The sequence below is a fragment of the Microtus pennsylvanicus genome, chromosome 17, assembly GCF_037038515.1.
Source record: "Microtus pennsylvanicus isolate mMicPen1 chromosome 17, mMicPen1.hap1, whole genome shotgun sequence".
NCBI classification, from domain to species: Eukaryota; Metazoa; Chordata; class Mammalia; order Rodentia; family Cricetidae; genus Microtus; species Microtus pennsylvanicus.
This window is the reverse complement of record NC_134595.1, coordinates 35,372,534-35,395,626: the sequence shown is the minus strand read 5'-3', so window position 1 is coordinate 35,395,626 and position 23,093 is coordinate 35,372,534. Positions and strand designations below refer to the sequence as shown.

The 23,093-nt window shown below is 43.4% G+C and overlaps 1 protein-coding gene across 1 annotated transcript in view; it reads right to left on the bottom strand.

Moving 5' to 3' along the window:
* Positions 1 to 23,093, bottom strand: part of Xrcc5 (X-ray repair cross complementing 5) — a 93,829-nt gene that overhangs the window by 45,240 nt on the left and 25,496 nt on the right. Inside the window, exons 10-14 of the mRNA XM_075951538.1 lie at positions 18,421 to 18,483; positions 13,904 to 14,041; positions 12,951 to 13,041; positions 10,243 to 10,376; positions 6,823 to 7,019 (exon numbers count right to left, since the gene is read on the bottom strand). Of these exons, the coding sequence (XP_075807653.1) occupies positions 6,823 to 7,019; positions 10,243 to 10,376; positions 12,951 to 13,041; positions 13,904 to 14,041; positions 18,421 to 18,483 (623 nt within the window). The remainder of the gene's footprint in view (positions 1 to 6,822; positions 7,020 to 10,242; positions 10,377 to 12,950; positions 13,042 to 13,903; positions 14,042 to 18,420; positions 18,484 to 23,093) is intronic.

Genomic DNA, 23,093 nt, shown 5'->3' with positions numbered 1-23,093 from the left:
AATCTTGTTGGATATGTGGAATGTAAGGGTACTTTTCTGGGGAAAAGTTCATAGTTTTGTATCAAATGAGTCCATAACATGGGGGTGGGATTAAGAATAATGGCATTAAAGAACTTTAAGCAGCTGTGATGTGGTCTAACTCTTTTTTTAAAATATAAAACATCCACTCATGCTAAAAAGATGACTCGGGATAAACGCACCTGCCACCAAGCCTGACAACCTGAATTCAAGTTCCAGGACCCAGATGACAGAAGAGAATCAACTCCACAGGTTGTCCTTGGACATGTGTACCACAGTGCAGGCATATTCCACCACCACCCCCAACACATACACACACACATAAACTTTAAAAAAATGTAATAAATTTGTTTAAACTTCTCTCTAATCAGCTGGCAGCCTCTGGGTATCTCAGAAAAAGGTAATCAGAGCTGGGTGGTGATAATGTATGCCTTTAACCCAGCACTCAGGAGGCAGAGGCAGGCAGATCTCTGTGAGTTTGAGGCCAGCCTCGTCTACAAAATCTAGTTCCAGGACAGGCTCCAAAGCTACAGAGAAACCCTGTCTCAAAAAACTCAAAAAAGAAGTAATCAGGAGAGATTAATAAAAAGAGTAAGGTGGCCTTAGAAAGTTAAGAATTTCTACTCCACCCACTCTGATGAGGGAGCCCAAAGATTAAACTGCTTGCCAATGGCCATTGATATAATCAATCTTGCCTATGTAATGAAATTTTCAAAAGCTCACAAAGGGGGCTGGAGAGATGGCTCTGCAGTTAAGAGCACTGGCTGCTCGTCCAGAGGTTTGAAGTTCAGCTTCCAGCACCCACATGGGGCTTACAACCGTCTGCAACTCCAGTAATAGGGATCCAACGCCTTCTTCTGGCTTCTGTGGGCACTACATGCACATGGTGCACAGACACATATGCAGACAAAGCACCCATGAACATAAATTATTTTAGTTTTTAAAAAGTTGAAAAGGTGGGGTTCAGACAGCCTCTGAACAGCCGAACATATGAAGGGTCCCAGATCATGGTTCCTCAGAGGCTCAGAAGCTTGGAGATCTTCCTAAATACCTCACTCTGTGCACCTCTTCCTCTTCATTGCTCACATCTCTTACAGTAAACCAGGAAATGTTGAAAAAAGAAACACAAGACTTGCTGAGGGAGCAGAGTGTTTGGAAAGGAATGAGACTACAAGGAAGGAAACTGGCTATCAGTGAGACAGGCTGAAACAGGAGGCACAAGAACCGCCAAGGCAATGCTGCTGTGAAATGCTATTAAGGGCTAAAGAGCCAGTCACTAAGCCAAGCACAGTTCAATGATCTCGCTAAAGCTGTGTAGCAGCCCTCAGGATTATCTACTGTCACTGTCTTCTGGAGATGAGCAGATGAAGGCCCATCAAATGCAGGTATCTGTTTTGCACAGCACAGCTAAACCTGCCAATTCCAAATGCCAGAAAGGGGAAATGCCTGGGTTTAGATTCAAACCTACCTGACTCCAAAATCAATGTCATTAGCCACTATACTAACCTGAAATAAAAAAGAGCAGATTTGGGATAAATTTAACACAGCTTGTTAAACCAATTAGACACGGAAGGTTAAAGAAAGGGATGACTCCCAAGAAACCAGGTGCCATCCTCTGAAACAGGAAATAACAGCCAGGCACTGCAAAGAAGCATGCTGGGAGAAAGACAGTGCAGGAGCCATTTCTGTACACACAGAATGTGAGATAAATACAGGCACCTGAGCCACCATGGATGGAATTCAGACGGACTTTGTGGTTTTTGAAGCCCTGTACATGAGATGTCAATGGTGTGAGACCTATGTTGTGAGGGCAAAATGGCATTATGGCTGAGTGAGCTCTTGATTCAGACTGCTCACATTTATTAAATCCTTCCTCCAACCCTTACCAACTGAGATCTCAGGCAAGTTGTTCCTTTTCTCCTATCCCTAGCCTTCTCAGACTTAAGATGGCATCAACAAAGCAACCTACATCATAGGATGGCCAGAGGATCTAAGCAGACAGCATGAGGAAGGCAGCTCACGTCATACCGTGTTCCGTAAATGCAGCTGTTCTGAGGACAAGACCAGATGCACAACTCACACAAGGATGGCAGAGAAAGAAAGCATCAGAGAAATCTGGCAGGGTTTTGAAATATTAGGAAAAAAAAATCTGAAAGGTAAGGGGAGATACACAAGTTTCAAGAGGGAAAAATAATTGGCAATGTCAAATGCTACAAGGAGAAAAGTCACTGAAGAAAAGGGCTGCAAGGCTAACGGGAATTGAAGCAGTTGTAGCCTTTGGGTCTTCAGAGAGGCAGCGGAGAAAAGGAGAACAAGCGGAGAAAAGCAGTGGTGTAGACTATTCTTCCATCAGGCCCAGCCTGCAGAAGGAACCGCGATTAGAACAGCAATTAGTAACAAGTAGCACTCGAGGGAGGAGTCTGGAGTGACTGTTTTGTTTAGATGAAAGGAATGCTAACATGAAGAAGATGGGGACAGAGGAAAAAAAGACATTATTAGTGAACCAGGATAACAGATACGACCACAGATGGCAGCTCAAGCTACAAGGAAGGTGAAGGGTGATGGATGCAGTGTCCTATGTCCACTGGGCCTGGAGGAAAGAAAGTAAAAGTGATTGCAAAGTAGGTATACCAGAGATTAAACGGCCCATAAAACTGAGAAGAACCCACCTACAGCCGCAACCTTCTCTATAAAATCACTACTACTGTTGTCATTGATAATGTGTTACTGATATGATGAGGGTCTTTAGGAGACTGTCTAGTGACAAGCACTGCTAGGATACGATAGGATACGATAGGATACGATACGATACGATAGGATACGATAGGATACGATAGGATACGATAGGATACGATAGGATAGGATAGGATACGATACGATAGGATAGGATACGATAGGATAGCATAGGATAGGATAGGATAGGATACGATAGGATAGGATACGATAGGATAGGATACGATAGGATACGATAGGATAGGATACAATAGGATAGGATACAATAGGATACGATAGGATAGGATACGATAGGATAGGATACGATAGGATACGATACGATAGGATACGATAGGATAGGATACGATAGGATAGGATACGATAGGATACGATAGGATACGATAGGATACGATAGGATAGGATAGGATACGATACGATACGATAGGATACGATAGGATAGGATACGATAGGATAGGATAGGATACGATAGGATAGGATACGATAGGAAAGGATACGATAGGATAGGATACGATACGATAGGATAGGATACGATAGGATAGGATACGATAGGATAGGATACGATACGATAGGATATGATAGGATAGGATACGATAGGATAGGATACGATAGGATAGGATAGGATACGATAGGATAGGATAGGATACGATAGGATACGATACGATAGGATAGGATAGGATACGATAGGATAGGATACGATAGGATAGGATAGGATACGATAGGATACGATAGGATAGGATAGGATACGATAGGATACGATACGATAGGATAGGAAAGGATACGATAGGATAGGATACGATAGGATAGGATACGATAGGAAAGGATACGATAGGATAGGATACGATAGGATAGGATACGATAGGATACGATAGGATAGGATAGGATACGATAGGATAGGATAGGATAGGATACGATAGGATACGATAGGATAGGATAGGATACGATAGGATAGGATACGATAGGATAGGATACGATAGGATAGGATAGGATAGGATACGATAGGATACGATAGGATAGGATAGGATAGGATACGATAGGATAGGATAGGATACGATAGGATAGGATACGATAGGATAGGATAGGATACGATAGGATACGATAGGATAGGATAGGATAGGATAGGATACGATAGGATACGATAGGATAGGATACGATAGGATAGGATACGATACGATAGGATAGGATACGATACGATAGGATACGATACGATAGGATACGATAGGATAGGATACGATAGGATACGATAGGATAGGATAGGATAGGATACGATAGGATACGATAGGATAGGATACGATACGATAGGATACGATATGATAGGATACGATAGGATAGGATACGATAGGATAGGATAGGATACGATAGGATAGGATATGATACAATAGGATACAATACGATAGGATAGGATAGGATACGATAGGATAGGATACGATAGGATAGGATACGATAGGATAGGATAGGATAGGATACGATAGGATACGATAGGATAGGATAGGATACGATAGGATACGATACGATAGGATAGGATAGGATACGATACGATAGGATACGATACGATAGGATACGATACGATAGGATACGATACGATAGGATACGATAGCAGACAGCAGGTAGTACAATGTGGGACTCCAGGCAGGGCCAACAGAGCTCTTTCCCTTTAGAAATAAGGACACCACACCCAGAAGCACAAGGAATCTGACAGGCTACAGAGGAACAGCACTTTCTCAGCTGTGTTGTGTTCTCAGAGTGACGCCATATCGCTGACTTTAGACGACTGACTTCTCTCTCAGCAGTTCAGAGTGCTTAACCACTGGAGTTTGTTGCCATGGTATCTCTTGAAATGAAACTGTTTGCAATTTTTTCAATTATTATCGGCGAGGGGCATGTGCCATGGTGGGGAGGTCATAGGACCACTTTACGGAACTGGTTTTCTACATCTTCCTCCAGGTAGGCAGGCTTGCCAAGCAAGAATCTTTACCCTATGATTCATCTTGCCTGCCCCGTATTTAGAGGAAGAAATTCCCATACAGATAAAATTATTTAACCAAAATCCTATCAAGTGACATCACTGGTATAAAAACTAGTAACTCCTTACGTAAGACTTTTTTTTTAACCATAAAATTTCCTCAGTAGACAACTATCACTCCCAAATCTTAGTCCCTTATCTGTCTACTAGAAATAGGTAAAATAGATTCAAAGATACAAAAATACAAAATACAGCTTAGCACTAGCAATCTGGTTTTTCCTCCTTTAAGATTAACTGGAACGGAAGGGTTTATAATCCATGTGAAAGACACTGAATCATCTTTGAACAGAGAAGGTGCTAAGTAAGTATGTGCTGAATTCATTGTTCCTACAGTTCTTAAGGACTAAGGCAGGCTTCTGAATAAAAGGTAGAGAGCAGGAAGTGTGCAAGCACGCACGCCTGAGCTAGTTCCCAGGCCCGGGCAGATCGCTGGTCTGTGCTGCACACCACCACAGGAGCAAAAACAACAAACTGAGTACCCCAGGCTTCCAGGGCAAGGAGTGACAGGACCACAGCTGAAGGTGCAGTCCCCGCAGGGATCAGGTCATGGCACAACAACCTTCTGGGTCTCTGTGGCTTGGGTTTTAACCAGCTAGTTTACATTTTAAGCAAAGGAAGAGAAGAAAGGGCCCATTGCTTTCCCACAGTACCAGAAGGTAATAAAGATCACGAACTGGAGTTTAATGCCGGGAGCGAATGGCCCTGTGATTGCGGTGAGACGAGAGTAAGGAGCTGCTATGAATTGGCTCCAGTGGTGTGCGGGCAGAGAAAGACGGAGGCCAAGTGCATTTTTTAGGGAGAAGCTTCCTGTGTAGAAGGCAGGATAGAACTAAAGAGCCATAAGCCTCTCCGGGGTGCCGTAGGAGTTCATGAACAAAATCAATCCAGTTTTGTTTTGTTTTGTTTTTCTTTCAGCTCTGACAAAGCTTGGGCTGTTTACCTCTGGGAAGCTGTGAAAAATGCAAAGCTTTCTATTCCACTTGTACAATAACTCACTAAACATTGATTTATAGAAACCAATGAAGTTTCTGGAAATTACTCATCCTTTTCCACTGGGTATTTATAAATAGCAAGCCTTACTTTGTCAATGAAGATACAGCTGTGGGAAGGAAAGAGAAGAAAATGGGGCAGCGGGGAGGATCACGGTCTGATGTCAAATCTCAAAAGGCAACAGAAAGAAATATTACTTTGGCTTGCTTAAGAAAAAACTCACCAATAACCAGTCAATGTCACAAACCCAAAGGATTCTAGATAGTGAACAATCTCTTCTGGCTTACTTTTGTTTATATGGAAATTAATACAGATTCTGAACGAAATGCGAAGAGAAACACTCATCAGCCATTTGCAAGCTGGGCTGACATATCATACAAAATGCATTTCCCTCCTTAGCCTGCAAAGACCTCCCTAATGCCATAATCAGCATGTCAGGGATGCGCTAGCAGAGCAGCTAACGGGCCATGGCTTTCACTGTTCTCCTCAGTTTCCCTCCAAAGATCTTACTGACACTTCACCACCACCACAGAAACCTCATGATGCCCAGCCTGCTCCTGCCATCCCCAGCTCTTTACTTTAGAAAGGGGACAATTCAGGACCAGCAGGATGACCCATGGCCAAGCCGGACAGCTTGAATTTGATCCTGAAACCCATAGGGAAGAAAGAAAGAAACATCCATAAGTTGTTCTCTGACCTACACACACAGAAATAGAGAAATAAACATAAAATAAAAATTGTTTAAAAAGGGGGAAATTCAGCTTTGAGTATTCACAAATCTGTTTAGCCTTCCTATGTATAATTCACAGAAACTTTACTGTTAATGCAAAAGCCAACCCATGCCAGAAGGTTGAGTGCAGGTGGACATCAAGGATAACCTATGACTCTAATGGACAGGTATGGGAACTTTGTATTCCCACACAAGGATTAAAAAGCTGTGCTGACCCCCTCTGTGATTCCAGAAAACCCTGGGCAGCACCATAATTCCAGACTTGCCCCCACCCCCATCCCCCACCCCCGCACTGCTATAAATATCAAAAGTGACTACAGCAAATACTCACTCGTCTTGGAAAATGTCCTGAGCAGTCACTTGATCCTTTTTCTTGATGGCTTCCGTCAGAGGGAAAAGGGTCTTTACTTTAGAAAGAGGAATCTCACACTTGGCTTTCATCTCAGTGGGGGGATTGAGCATACTCAAAATGTGCGGCTGAACTGGGGGCAGACGGTCCTGGGGGTATAAGGCCCGGTGCAGCAGACACTACAAGGAAAGCACAAAGGCTAGAGGATGATGCCAACATCCAGTATGGACTTGTTCTCTGGTCAGCAGCTCTCATCTTTAATTGGAAGGGCTGAGACCCACGGCAAACAGAAGAGACAGAATAGGATGGCTCGGAGGACAATGGCCACATCTCAAAACAGCTATGAAACCAGACTCGAGCACAGAAGCTAACCCTCTGCAAGTCTTCAGGAGGGCCCTCATCTTATAACCACTCAGGGAACACCAACGTTCCCCAAGACACAGCTCCCTACCCTCCAAGACTCCAGCCTTTCAGAGTAACCCTTAATCACAGGCGCTTTCTCTTTCACTTGGGTTTTCAAGACAGAGGCTAAAGGGGAGCTGCCCACTCTGAGCCCCAGGAGAACCTGAAAGACATGACACAAGCCACCAGGGAGACCACCCGTGAGCCCGCCTCCACCTGCTGCCCTCTCCCCTGCTGACACCACCACTCTTGCCTGCTCCTAGCCCAGCCACCTTCTAACAGGTCTCTCAGCTTCTGCTGCCACTGTTCTCCGGGACCCTGCGTCACCTGAAAGTGAGTTCCCTGCATCACCTGAAAGTGAGTTCTGGTGCACTTTAAATCTGAAATGGTCCACGTTCTGAAGCTTATTCCCCAGCTGGTGAGTGTGACCTCGGGGGCTGGGGTAAGCTGGTGGCAGTAGGTCGCTACCCAAACCTTGCTTCCAACATGCTTCTCCCTGCCCTCCACAATGTGGACGGTCATCTCTACCATGCGCTGCCCCCACCATGGAATGAGCTGCTCCACCTGCCTTCCCAGCCGTAAAAACCCCTGAAACTGAGCCAATGGACACCTTCCCTCCCTTGTTTCTGTGAAGTATTCTGGAGACACAAAAGTGGTTCCTACAAGCTCCTTCCCACAGCCTGGGAGGCCCTGTACAACACAGCCCGATTCCGAATCTAGCCCTACCATTTGCCTCCTTAATCACAACCAAGTAAAGACGACCTCTCTGAGTTCACTCGAGCCAAGCTCGTTCCTGTCTCTGAGTCCTTAGCTCAATACTCCTCCCGTCTCTTCTACCTGTTCCCTTTTTCTCATTCTGGTCTTTGCTCAGATATTACTCTCTCAGAAAGACTTCCCCTGGCGTTGTAATGAAGCAGCCTCTCCACTTCTGCGCTATCACCTAATCAAACTCCAACATTTCCCAATTCTGTGGTTTTCAAGCATTTATTTAAAACCGTCCAATTGCTTAGTTCACTTATTTGTTATCTATCCCTTCCCCTTGAAAACAGAGATCCCTTGTTTACTGACAAACTGTAAGCACAGAGAATAGGTCCCACATATAATAAGTGTCTAGCAGATACTGACTGAGAACAAGGATGTCAGAAAGGAGCACCGTGAGTGGGGAAGGACCAAGAGCAAGGCAGGCTGTCCGCCGCCCAAGTGAGTGAACTGGACACAGGCTGCTTCCACTGGGGCATCTGCGCTGCCTTAGTCAGGCCTCGGCAGCACCTGTATCTAACACAAAGGTTCTCAGCCTTCCTGATGCTGCAACCCTTTAGTGCAGTTAGTTCCTCATGCTGTGCTGACCCCAACCTTACAATTACTTTCATTGCTACGTCACAACTGTAATTCTGCTACTGTTATGAATCTTAATGCAAATATCTGATATGCAGGATATCTAATATGTGACCCCAGTGAAAGGGTCAACACAAAAGAAGGGGTCATGACCCACAGGTTGAGAACAACTGCTCTAACAGTACACAAGGTAGGCAATCAGATGACATTAAGAAAAAAAATGGAGGGCTGGAGAGATGGCTCAGAGGTTAAGAGCACTGACTGTTCTTCCAGAGGTCCAGAGTTCAATTCCCAGCAACCACATGATGGCTCACATCCATCTGTAATGAGATCTGGTGCCCTCTTCTGGCCAGCAAGCATACAGACAGACAGAATACTGTATATATAATAAATAAATACATTTTAAAAAAAAAGAAGAAGAAGAAAAATGGAGTGAGACAGCTCGTCAATGTCTCCCTCTTGTGAAGAAGGCTCTAACCAGCCCATTTCATTTATTACTGCCATGGCTTGGACCCAGGTCGCACATGCTGGGCACACGCATGTGTCACTAAGCTGCCCCTGCCCTATTCCCACATGTAAACAGCTTGCATATTAGTAATCTTGAAGGAAAAAGAGCTGAATAGCTTTTGCAATTTCACATCACAAAGTATATTATTTATTCTATTCCATCAACTGTTTCCCTACAACAAAGAAAATGTAATAAAGAAGTTTTCATCCTATGGAAAGAAAAATTTTGGGGTTGATAGTGAGTATCACTTAGGAGTCCATATTGTGCAAATCCTAGGGACCCCTCAGGAATTCCACACCAATTTCATCTATAAAGTCCATGTGCTCTTACCTCCAGCATCCCCTTTCAACACACCAACAAGCCTTCCCTGTCCACAGTATGTTCATTTCTTTCAGAGTTCACCTCCTGCTTAGTGTGTTCCTAATACCTGACTCCCTTGAGCTTCATCGGCCTTTTCATGGGTTCTCTGGTCTAGACACTGATCCTTTGTTGGGGATATTGCTGACAAAACCTCTTCACCCACTCTGTGTTTCTCTTCACTCCATTAACTGTTTCCTTTTGTGTGCAAAGTGTTTTAATTTCGTGAGGTCCCACTGTCAATTGCTGGCCTTATTTCCTGATGATGAGAGTCCTTTTGAGAAAATCCTTGTCCACACCTAGAAATGATTTCCCTCCTTCTCCCTGAGTCCTCTCTAGACAAATGGGATTGGCTAAACAAATGGCTCTCCATGCTGCCAGGCTTACAGTACTTACAGCACCAGGCCCTCGCCACATCAGGCTCCTTCTTTCTCTTCTAGATCTCTGTTCAATGTTACTACCTCAGAGGGGGTTTCCATAGGCTGTCCATGCACACGCTCTCTCCCCTCCTATTCCCATACCACTGCTGACCTATGGCTTTAGAGGCAGGCGGATCTCTGTGAGTTTAAAGCCAGTCTGATCTATGTATTGAGTTCTAGGACAGCCATCTCAAAAAGAAAAAGAAGGGAGGGAGGGAGGGAGGGAGGGAGGGAGGGAGGGAGGGAGGGAGGGAGGGAGGGAGGGAGAGAGAAGAGAAGAGAAGAGAAGAGAAGAGAAGAGAAGAGAAGAGAAGAGAAGAGAAGAGAAGAGAAGAGAAGAGAAGAGAAGAGAACCAGAACTCCTGACCTCGCCTTTCTCACCTGGAACAGTCTCTGAAATTCGGGATTTGGAATTTTGGAGACTGGAAACAAGTCTTCAACGGTGTCTTCTTCCTCACTCTTCCTTACCAAGCTCATAGCGTCAATCAGATCGCCAACAGCACTCAGCTGTGCCTCTTAAAACAGAGATGAACCGAGAAGCAAACAGGAAAAAAAAAAAGATTATTTCTATTTATTCTCCACAAATCAAATGCTTTCCACCTCTGAATGCCGCAACACTGGCAGGTCACACACACAGCACCTGCTCTGCCGACAAGTGTCCCCCAGTTGTCCAAGTGCTTGACCTGACCTTTGATTTCCTCATCCGAGAAAAGGCCTGGGGGCTGGAGAGATGGCTCAGAGGTTAAGAGCACAGACGATCTTCCTAAAGACCCAGATATGATTCCCAGCACCCACAACTGGCTGTAATCCTAGTTCTAGTCAATCTAACACCATCTTCTGCCTTCTGTGGGCACTAGGCATGCATGATACACAGACATACATGCAAGCAAACCATCCATACACATAAAATACAAACAAATGTCAATATATATATATATATATATATATATAGATAGATAGATAGATAGATAGATAGATAGATAGATAGATAGGATACACCTTTAACCTCAGCACTCGGAAGGCAGAGGCAATTCAAAGTCAGCCTAATCTACATAGCAAAGTTCCAGGCCAGCCAGGGCTACAAAGCAAAACCCTGTCTCAAAAAAAAAAAAAAAAAAAAAGGAAGGAAAGAAACAAAACAAATAGCTGTCCTCTTGACTCTTTCCCAACTCTACCATTCAGTGAGCCTTTGGCAATGGAGTATCAGAAAAATATCTGTCATAAAAAAATAAATAAGTATAATAACTCCTATGGAGATGTGAACAAATACTTAGTATCCTCTGAGATAATATTTCTAACACTTCAAACAACAAACCACTTCCTAATTAAGCAAGGCTTTCTAAAGACCTTGTGTGACTGTCAGCAGGGCCCAGCGGTGTCACAGGACGACACCCCAACCACGACCAGCACACTCATAATCTGTAGGTGTCTACAGACACCTGAGAATATCCACTCAAACTCTTAAGTTCCTTATGTCAGAAACATGGCCATTTCCCTTAGATGTCTTCCTTAATCCCTAGCGAGAGCCTTTCAGTAAAAATCTACCAAGTCTATACAAATGGCACAGCCCAAAGCTACGTGGACAAGAAGCAAGTCTTCTCTGGAAAGCTGACTGTGCAATCACCTGTATGCCTTGCATGCTGCTGGTTCATGGCGGTTCGCAAGGCCATCCAACTAACTACTGTGTGTAACGTCAATCACAGGTGGAAAGTGGAAAAGTGAGCACTTTCAAACAGTACCTTATGTCTCCATTCTCTACTCCTTAAATGTCACAAGATGAAAGAGCATACAGACATTCCCAAGGCACTGTCTGCCTGTGTCTGAAACGTCCACAGACGGTTTAAAGCAATGCCACAACCATCACCATCATGAATGATAAATCAGGCAACTCAGATCTATTTCTTGCACAAGAAAACATTCAGTGAATCCCACCCACTAGCTTTTGCTAGATCTCTCTGGTATTATAAGCCCCTTCCTAAAGATCAATTTGGGAAAGGTGCCAATAGCTTTAAGAAAAATCATTGAGTCACAGGAAATAGGTCAGCTGATCAAAAGATGTTCAACTTTTAGATTCGGAACAATTTATAAAATAAGTTCTCAACGAGTTTGGAATGAGGGTGTAGCGCAGTGGCTAGACTGGGTGCCTAGTAAGCATGAGGCCTCAGTTCAGTCCCCAATGCTCCCTTAATTACTTAACTCATAATCAGGAGGCAGAGACGCACTCAACAGCACACGACTTCTCTCATGTTCAGGTCCACAAATGCCTCCACCATGACAGAAAAAGACCTAGCTCTAGAGGAAAGGACACTAGCCCTGGGACCCATTTGATTTCTTGGTATTTTTATAGCACACTGATCCCTAAGAATTCATAGAGAGAATCCCATTTGCAAAGTCCCCTCCCCACTCCTTAACCCTACTGTGACATGAATGATACCGTATGTAACCTAAAGCATCCACCATTGTTTGTTCTATTTCTTCATCTCTCCTAAAACCTCTATCATCATTCATTGCTGTTTATTTTTGGGGGCGGGGGGGGGGGGCATTGACATTCTGCCCACACACAACTACACAAATTGTGAGCTGCCTGGAAGAGAGTGCTGATAACTGTGAATCACTCTGGCACCCCGCCATCTACAGCCAGATGTAACTCCTGGAAGCCAGCAACAAGCAACAGAGAACTGAACTGCAGCCGTGAACGATAAAGGAAGAAGAGAGCAGAGGCAGCACTTTGAATACTGTCACTGTCGTCCCAGATACATAGGACTGCATGCAGGACACGGACAGACACAATTTCACTTCAGCAAGAGCAAACTTTCTGCTCACAACTGGAGAACAGACCTCCAACAAGCTGCTCCTCAGATGTGTGCCGTAAGTCAGAAGGGAGAACCAGACAGTTGGGAAGGTTAGGAGAACCCGCGCCCTATCAGAACACCTGCTGAACCATCTTCATCATTATTGGGAGTGTGTGATTAGAATCCAACTACTTCACCCCATGAAGTCCTGGCACCATCAGCAGCTGCAGCCAGGTGATTTCCCAAGAACCAGCGTACGTGAAGAGCCGTTAGTGAGCTAAATGGAAATAAACTCACCTGTGGGAGTGCACTTCTTGTTGTTTCTCAGTGATGAAAACATGTATTGCCGCAAGTCTTCCATGAAAGGCAGTTGCACATAAACTAAACACTAATAAGAAAGAAAGGAGATAAAAAGCAGAAGCCGTCAAATTAATGGAACTATATATAAGTGGTCCCAGGAGCTGTGGAAGAGGCACAGCAGAAATACTTCCAAACTTAGTCTAAATCTGACACATGTAAAATAAAGTATTTGACTCCTACTAATAACTTCACACTTGCAAACAGTATGAAAGATACCAGATACAAATGAGATGTCTCAAGGAAGGCTGCTAAAGAACTGCAAAATGCTAGACCAACCAGGAAAAATGGGAAGAGCCTGGATGGCAGGACATCTGACTGGGAAGTCAGTATCTCTACCTTCTCTTACAGCCTGGCCACATGGAGTTCTCAGTGGAACTGGGAAGGAAGCAATCCTGATGATCTTTAAATAGACTGAACTCCACAGGGGTCACAATAAAACCACACCCACAGTCTTTATTCATGGTCCTTATGGGCTAAACTGGAGGTGATTTCTCTTCCCACACGGCTCTGAAAGGGCCACAAGGATGAGAACTCGGAGAGAGCCTTGCGTCACCTTTGCTGGTTTAATAAAAAGACCCTTAAATACTTTCATGAGTCATGTTGTTTTCTAGCTGAAAAGCTGGCTCATGGACCAGCAAATCCCAACGCTATCTGGGAGTTTGCAAGAAATTTATAAACAGGACCCACTCAGACTTACAGAACTAGAATATGTATTTTATCAAGATCCCAAAGCAGTGCTTAGAACAAGGGGACAGAGGGGAAATGAAGAGTAGCCTTGCAGGTGTGAGGCCCTGGGTTGGAAGGGATGGATCCCCAATACTTCAAAAAAGGGATTTCTAAAAACAAAAAGGTGAAAAGGGGGCAGGGGAGGAAAAGGCCTGCAGGTTTACCTCATAGGCGTCCTTAATATAAGGAAAAGCTACACCAACTTGAGGATTTGCTTTTTTGTCGTAAGCATATCGAACGATGGCGACCATGTTTAATTCATCCAAAGCATGAATAAGGGAAGAAAGGGCTACAGCCGCCACCTGGAAGAAACACGTGTGTCAGCACAGGTCCAGCATGAGTGTCCACACAAACGGCAGGGCCTGGACACTCACACAGGGGTCTCTGCTTACTTCCTGTTTCAGGCATCTTTTCTAAGTCTCCACAGCTTGGGTAGAGCACCGGCTTAGCATGTGCAAAACCCTGGGCTGCATCTACAACACCAACAGGCAAAACGAAACTGTCCGTTTCCACATTCAGGATCCAATAGTATTCTCAGTGTGCCTCTTCACGACTTTACTAACTAGACCCTACAACGTTGACCTCCTTTTCTCTGAGTTTATGCCTCAAGACTCAGCCTTCCTAAACAAAATCTGTCTCTCTCCTTGCATGAATTACTACTGTATCTCTTTTTCTTCTCAAAACCTTCTGAATTGTTTAGAACATGATTATTCTTTGATTCAGCTATGCTTTCTACTTTCTTAGTGAAACTACCTCCCAGAGTCCAAGACTTCCTCCTGCCAAATCTTTGCTTGGTGGACTCACCATAGCTTCCTGCCTGACCCTCTTTCTCCACACTCTGACTGCAGAACTAACAGGGTCCTCTCTACTCTGAGTGGGCCACTGTTCCACAAGTTGTTTTCTTCTTCCAACTACTTCTTTAAGTCTACTTTCCGCCTTCCTTTCTTCCTCTCGCTCTAAAATTCAACTTAGTGATTATTTCATTTAGTCCCATGAGTTGAAGAGTCAAAAATCTTTGAAACTCTTCTAAGGGCTGGAGAGATGGCTCAGTGGTTAAGAGCATTGCCTGCTCTTCCAAAGGTCCTGAGTTCAATTCCCAGCAACCACATGGTGGTTCACAACCATCTGTAATGAGGTCTGGTGCCCTCTTCTGACCTGCAGACATACATGTACACAGGATATTATATACATAATAAATAAATATTTTAAAAAAAAAGAAACTCTTCTAAGAGGGTGGGGAGACAGCTCAATGAGTAAGAGTTCTTGTTCTTATTGATTAAAGATCTAATTCAAATCTCTGGCATCTAAGCTTGAGTCTCTAGCATCCACATAAAAATCTAGGCTGCAAGTGCCTGTAACCCTAGCATAGCCACACAAACAGACTCTCCGAGATGCAGGCGTAGACTGCGGCCAGACGCCTCACCTGGCCACACCACTACTACCCTTCCCTCTTGTATCCCTACTTCCCCTAACAGCTCAACCAAACTATGGCCTCAAAGCCCCTGACAATACCTTCCTCATCCCTCAACTCGACTTGTGTGCCATCTCTCAAGCCCATCACTGCCACTCCGGCCCAGAGGAGCCATGTCAGTCCCTTCTACCAACCAGGAACAGTTCTACTCCAGCCTCGTAGAGATGATCAGTAGCAGGGCTGGGTTTTGTGCTTTGTGTCCCCTGGGGCTTCTGCTCATGTAATTTCCTTCTGGTGACAACCCCACCATGTCTCCTAACCCATTTCAGATCTGCCTTGCTCAGTTTCATCTTCGCAGTTCCCAAACACTGCAGTTTTCCTGTACCACAGCTAACCTGCATGCCACCTCTTCACACAAACCTACGGCCTCAAAAGCTTGCCATCAAAATTGTCTACAGATTTCAAGAGATAAATCTCCCTCATTTCAAGGAAGACTTACGCTAACCCTGTTTATCCAAGGCCCTGTCACAGAACTAAGAGGACTCTGACTTCACTGAGCAAATACGTTCTTTATTAGTACAAACGAGACAAGTAGCAAACACGATGTGATGTTCTAATACTACGACCCATAAAAGAGGACCAGAAAAGCAAAGTGTCTGAGGAAGAAACTATTTCTAATTTGTTTGAAATTTGAATTTGTGTGTCTTTGACAAGACCAATCAAAATATTTAATATAAAGGGTGATGGGTTAATAATCTTTTTTGTTTGTTTGTTTTTGTTTTTTGAGATAGGGTTTCTCTGTGAAACAATTCTAACTGTCCTTGAACTCGTTTTGTAGACCACGCTGACCTCAAACTAACTGAGATCCACCTGCCTCTGCTTTCCAAGTGCTAGAATTAAAGGTGTGCACCACCACTGCCCAGCTAAAGATTATCTTCTACATTGTAACAATACTAGTCCTGCATTTAACTCAACTGAGTCCCCATTCCTTTTCTTCCTCCTCTTCCCTTTTCTTCCACACACAATGCAAATCAGCACATAAATGTATACAGTCTACATACACGCACACACACACACACACACAATCATAAGCAAATAGCCAGGAAAAATTTTTAAGGCGTTAAGGAGTTATTCACAGAATATTTTAATTGAAAACCAGTAATATTCACCTGCTTTAACAACCCTTACAATGACCATCATGGGTACTAGTGGAGACTTTGCTGGCAAACTTCCAGAGACGGGCATCTGACTACCTCACATGAGTTAGCAATCTTGGAGCCACCCCCGTCTGTTGGCCCCAGTTCACTCCTCTGGTGTGAAGATCGGGTTAATGTCTACTCCGCATGATCATCCCCAGGTTGCATGAAGACAGCTATTACATCTGTCTTCGCCCTCCTACTCCCCAGCTACCCACACGAGCCCGCTGCATGCAGCTTTTACTGCAAGTTCTCATACAGCAAGGCTTTCCCTACTCTCCTACATATCGCATGAGCTCCAGTGAGATAATACCAGTTTTTGGCTACGGCATCAAAAACTGACAGACACAAAAGAGCCATTAGGAAAGGAAGGTATCTTTAAAATAAAAAAAACCTTCAAAGTGACGCTATAATATATAAAAGCCATATCTGTTACAACCCACAAAAATAGAAATCGAAGGACTATGGGAAAAAAGAAACACCCAGGTCACCAATACCTGCCCCAAATTATCTCAAGGAAACAATCAGAGACAGCTTGCCCTACCTTAAGATCTATCTGTACTTAGTAACTGACTGCAGAACGGCCAGCTATAACCTTGCAGCTAGCCTTACCTAGGAACTTCCACAGCACACCAATCAGGGCTTACCCACTCCCCAGAGCACCAATGTGCCAGTGGGATATCTTTCATAATAACTGCACAGATTTCCCGATCCTAAGAAAACCGCAAACCTTCCTCTGTTCAAGCACACCAGCTACCACGCCCATGTACAGGCATCCTAGTGCAATCCCAGTCCTTATCCCAATCACAAGCTGCTTTATGGGGAACCTGTCCCTACGTTTTCACTTGACTTTGACAACAGAAATTAGTCACTTATACGATAAATCTGAATGCAGCTCACGTGCCTCAATGCAGCTCTGTAACAGAACATTTTCTCACTGCCCTCCTAACAGTTCTCATGAAGTCATCAGAATTCCCTTGGTGGAAAAGGAAAACAAGTGGGGATTAAATGCACAGCTGAAGTTTAAAAAGTCATGGTTTAACAATAAATACACACCAGACCAGACCAGCACAGCCTCTAGGAAGGCTTGATTCAGAAGAAAACCATGAACTAGAATTCTCAAATGGGAAGTCATCTATGTGTTGTTGTAATGAACTCACCCCACCAGTAAAGTGGAAGCCAAGCATCTTCTTTTCCTAGTTTTAACTGTTCTCAGACAACAATCACAAGACCACCTACTAGGTGAGCAGCCAGCCACATTCCAGAGGTGGGGAGAAAAGAGGTCACCAATACCCTACTCCCACAGCAAACCAATCTTCTACATTAAATTCATTATTTTCTAGTACACATGCTTTCGGATTTTAGAAGCCTACTTACTCTCTTAAACGCATTTTGTATTGAAATTTTCAGTTAAAATCAACACCAGTGAAATATTGAGTGTTGACTTAATATTTCAGAAAGAAAACAAGGAGCAAGGTGTGAGTGTAGGACATGCAAGTCAAAGTTGTCAGCCAGAAAGAGGCCAGCCTGACAGTAGAGACTCTCAGAACATGGGGAAAGAGGAAACCATTCCCAGGTCAGGCCCACTCTCCAGGTCCACACACCAGCACTAAACACTAAACAAGTGTCAACCAGACCCAACCTTCCTGAACACCTGACAGGAAATGCCTACACCTAAGCCAGACTGGTCAAAGGTTACTCTCTGTGCAAGACTGTGGCCTCCAGTCTTATGCTCAAGCAAAAACAAACTCATTTATCATTTTTCCATTGTCGGAGTTAAAGGTTGGTGATTTTCCCACCACTGTTGAAAACTGTTCATGTCATTTAAAACAGAAAGGCAGGCCATGTGTGGTGGTGCGCACCTTTAATCTGAGCATCTGGGAGGCAGAGGTAAGCTGATTTCTGAGTTTGAGGTCAACCTGGTATAAGAGAGTTCTAGGACAGCCAGGACTACACAGAGAAGAAATCTTGCCTCAAAAAAACAGAAATCAAAAAAAGGACCCAAAACAACCCACTTCCCTAAAACAAAAGCTCAATTTTGTAGTACTGTCTCAAAGTTCCACACCCAACTCACCTCATCATCTTTTGCTGCAAAGACCTTTAGAACTTGATATCCCATAAAGAATCTTCTAGGGACCTACAAGAGATGGGGAAAATTAGTTTTGAAGCAGAATGAGAAATATTTACAGCTGTAAGGCCACACATTGCTAAGAATGTCTACTCAAAATGTTCTTATATCAAGAGTGACAAGAAACAATTTGTAAGCTCCTTCAGAAGGAATTCAATGCAATGCTGTATTATAGTCCAATGTTGTATGACGTCCTAAGAACACAGAACTGGGCTTGCTAGTAAGGGTTTCAGAAGAAGCATGCGAACACCGACACCTCAGCCAAGAACTGGAAAGTAGGAACTGACCAAAAGAAAGGTCTAAGGGTTGGAGACAGGGCTCAGCTGCTAAGAGCAGTAGCTGCTCTTACAAAGGGCACCAGGCATGGACATGACGTACACATGCAGGAGAACACTCATACACATAAAAATGAATACATCTTGGAAAAGAAAAAGAAAAACAAGGTCTATATACTAGACCCTGGGCAGACATAACAGTGACTAGCAATTCAGAGTGACAGGTGCATAGAACCCGTTCATCAGCACTGCTTTTAGAGTGCAGTGGCCACACGGTGCAAGGGGAAAGGGGAAAATTAGAGATTAGCAAAGACTGTCTCATACAGCCCCTAAGGAATAAATTCCTCAGGAGCAGTGACGAGCACCTGATGAACTGCAGAGACCAAAGCAAGGAACCATTCTCAGCAGGTTGGAGGCAGGGAAATCAGGTAAACAAAACGTACTGCCGGTCCTTGTCCCCTCCCGAAATGCAGTAAGACAGACTCTACAAATGCCCAACTAGAAAATGAATCTTACAGTTCCTTAAATCAAAATCCCTACACCCATCTACCAAGAACAAGCACTCACCATCCGCGTAACCGGCGCCTGGGGCTTATTTGGGAGAAAATGTTGTGAGCTGTACTTGGCAGTGTTTCTTATCCGTGTTTTCCTGCACTCTTTCCTCTGAAGCTGAGAAACTAGGAGCACTTTCCTGTAACTGCAGCTCACGAACACTCAGCTGCAGAGGTGTGAGGTCCCGTAATTCAAATACCCCTCACTTCTGCTTCCATCTCCCAGCGGAAAGCCACTGCTCTAAGGCACACCAGAGTAGCCCCACGGTTCCATACGGCATATTCAGAGATTTACTTACCCTGTGAGAATGTATAATAGTCCTATTATATTTTTTTGATTTATTCAAAAAATAGCTAATGAGGGTGTTGGAGAGATGGCTCTGCAGTTAAGTGCACACACTGCTCTTTCAAAGTCCCTAGGTTTGGTTCCCAGCACTCACGTCAGGTGACTCACAACCACCTGTAAAGCTCCAGGGGATCCATGACCTCTGGGCTCCTCAGGCACCTGCAATCATATGCACACACCTACACATAGGTGCACACATAAACACGTAATTAAGAATAAAAACAGATCTTTTTAAATTTACTTATATGTTATGTGCATTGGTGTTTTGCCTGCATGTATATCATTGTGAGGGTGCCAGGTGCTCTGGAACTGGAGTTACAGATATGTGTGAGCTGCCACATGGGAATCGAACCCAGGTCCTCTGGAAGAACAGACATTAACCTCTGAGCCATCTTTCCAGCCACATAAAAACAAATCTTTAAGAAATAGTGCTATCTTTTCCTAGTGCACCTAAATGAATTTTTCAAAGAACAGCAAAGAATTTGGAGGGAAGCCAATAGCTAAATTCTTACAATTATATACCCAGAACACCTGACAACTTGGCAAGAGAACTGAAAAACTGCTTGATACTTTACAGAAAACAGCGCGCACACACACACACACACACACACACACACACACACACACACACGGTGTAGCTCAGTGGTGGCGTGCTTGGCTAGCAAACAATCACCATCCACACACACAAATATTTCATACCAATTCATTCCAGAAATGATATTTTATCAACATTCTTGCTGAAGACACTGAGATTTTATTTAAGATAACTGATAATCACTAGTCTGCGCACATCTGTATTTTGTCATATTCCCCATGGAAAATACTACGTTTAACGCCTTTGGTTAAGATAATGCATGAAAGCAAGTATGTTCAGTGGGCTACTCAAAACCATGCTAGTTCATGTGATGAGCTAAATAATAAATAATAATAGTGTGCCACTTAAATAACAGCACAGACAGGGGCTGCAGAGATAGATCAGCAGTTAAGAGCACTGACTGCTCTTCCAGGGGACCTGGGCTCAATTCCCAGCAACCACATGGCAGTTCAAGACTGTCTGTAACTCCAGTTATAGGGGATACAACACCCTCACACAGACATACATGCAGGCAAAACACCAACGTACATTTAAAAAGTACATAAATAATGGCCCAGACTTTGGGGATTCAAAATCCATGTCCACTCCATTTCACTGTAAGATCTTGGGCTAGTTACATAATGGGGCTAATCTTCAATTTCCTAATCTTAAAAAAAAATACATACTATAGAATATGCCTGAGAGGGTATAGTAATTAAATGAGAATTTTTATCAAACGCTTACATGCTGGAACACCGTAATTATTCACTGAACGGTAGTTATAATGATAATATTTTTATGATACTTGTCTGAGATGGAACTTGAAAACAAAGCTGCAAAGTAGCCCTGCATGACCGCTGAATACAAAGATGAACAGCCTGTGACCGTCTATCTAAGGACACATGTGAGACCCTTCTTTCACTTTGAGGAGCAGAATTCTTCTCTTTGAGATGGACAATCTTTACCCATTTTCCTAAGCCCAGACTTGAATAAAAGTATTTCCTCCTACAAAAGCAAAATCAATAAAGTAAAATTGATTTAGAAGTTAAAAATTGATCCAGAAAGCACTTCAAGTTTTTAAAAGTAAAATTTGAATCTAATATAAATATTTTTAAAAGGAATGTATTTGTTTGATTTTTTTTTTTGTTTTTTTGTTTTCTGGCTCTGTTCTCCCTGTTTTGCTTTGTTATTTAGCTAAAATAGGCCCTCACTTCCAGCCTGGCATAAGAGATTTCAGTATTCACAGTATGAATTATACTAAAAGGTGTGGAGTACGGTTTGTCTGTCTATCTAGACACAGGCAGAAAGGGTTGCTTCAATCAGATATGGTAATGTACATCTTTAATTCCAGCAACCGGAAGCAAAAGAAGATCTCTACGAGCCCGAGGCCAGCCTGGTCTACATAACAAGTTTCGGGCCAGTCAGGAATACATTAGGAACCTGTCTCAAAAACAGGGAGAGAAGGGCTGAAGAGATGGCTCAGTGGTTAAGAGCACTGACTCCTCTTCCAGAAGAACCAAGTTTAATACCCAACCCCCACGTGGCAACTTACTATCGGTAACTCTAGTTCCGGGGGCCTACCACCTTCTGGCCTCTGCCTGTACTGTGTGCTTATGGTACATAGATATACTCACAGATTACATGCACATTGAAATAAAAAATAAAAATAGATCTTTTTAAAAAAGAGGAGACAATTTCTACAAATTGGTAAAAAGGTTAGTTTCACTCAAAATTAATAAGCATTGCCATTAATAATCAGAAATTTTAACTTATATACTTCACAATGTAAATAATTTTACTTTAAAGAAATTTTAGGGGTTCTAAACTTCAAAAAAATAGTTATTTTTACTTAGTACATCTCATTTCAGTACATTCTTAAGAGTTGTTTGTTTTGGCTTTTCGAGACAGTGTTTCTCTGTGTGACAGCCCTGGATGTCCTGGAACTTGCTCTGTAGACCACCAGGCTGGCCTTGAGCTCACAGAGATGCACATACTTTTGCCTCCTGGGTGCTGGGATTAGAGACATGCGCCATCATGCCTGACTCATTCTTAGAGATTTTAAGTAAGCTTGCTCACTTTTTGGCTTATGGAGGTTTGCTTTATTTGCTTTTTAAAGATTGTGTGTGTGTCTGTGTGTATGTATGTGTGTGTATGTATGTGTATGTGTGTGTATGTATGTGTATGTGTGTGTGCATGCGAGTGCGTGCATGTGTGTGTGTGTGTAAATGTATACCATGTATATGCAGATACTCCTGGACACCAGAAGAAGCTACCAGATACCCTTGAACGAGAGTAATAGGCAACTGTGAGTCACCTGACATGGTGCTGAGAACCAAATTCTGGTCCTCGAGCAGAGTTGTTCATGTTCTTAAACTCAGCCTTGTCTCCTTGTCTTATGTCTCCTTGTCTCCCTGTCAGCCTTGGTTTATGAGTTCTGAAAACGCTTGTAAAAATAAGGAACTTCGCTGAACTAACCTAACACTAAAAGTACACAAGGCTTGCGTGCTAGAGCAGCATAAAGAATTTCAAATCCAGACTACTGGATGGCATTCACTTTCATTATAATTCCCACCTGAGTTCTCCAATAAAAATCTCTTTATCCCTAGGGATTTAGGGAGAAATACACATAAAAAGATAATAGTTTCTGGGCGATGGTGGCTCACACTTTTAACCCAGCACTGGGGAGGCAGAAGCAGGTGGATCTCTGAGTTTGAGGCCAGTCTGGGTCTAGAGAGTGAGTTCCAGAGCTACACAGAAACAGTCCTGAAAACTTTTTAAAAAGATTATATTTATATTTATTACCTATGATTTATCATGTTTCAGTCTACCCCAAGAATAGCGAATCCAGATCTCTAAGAATCTTTGAACAATGC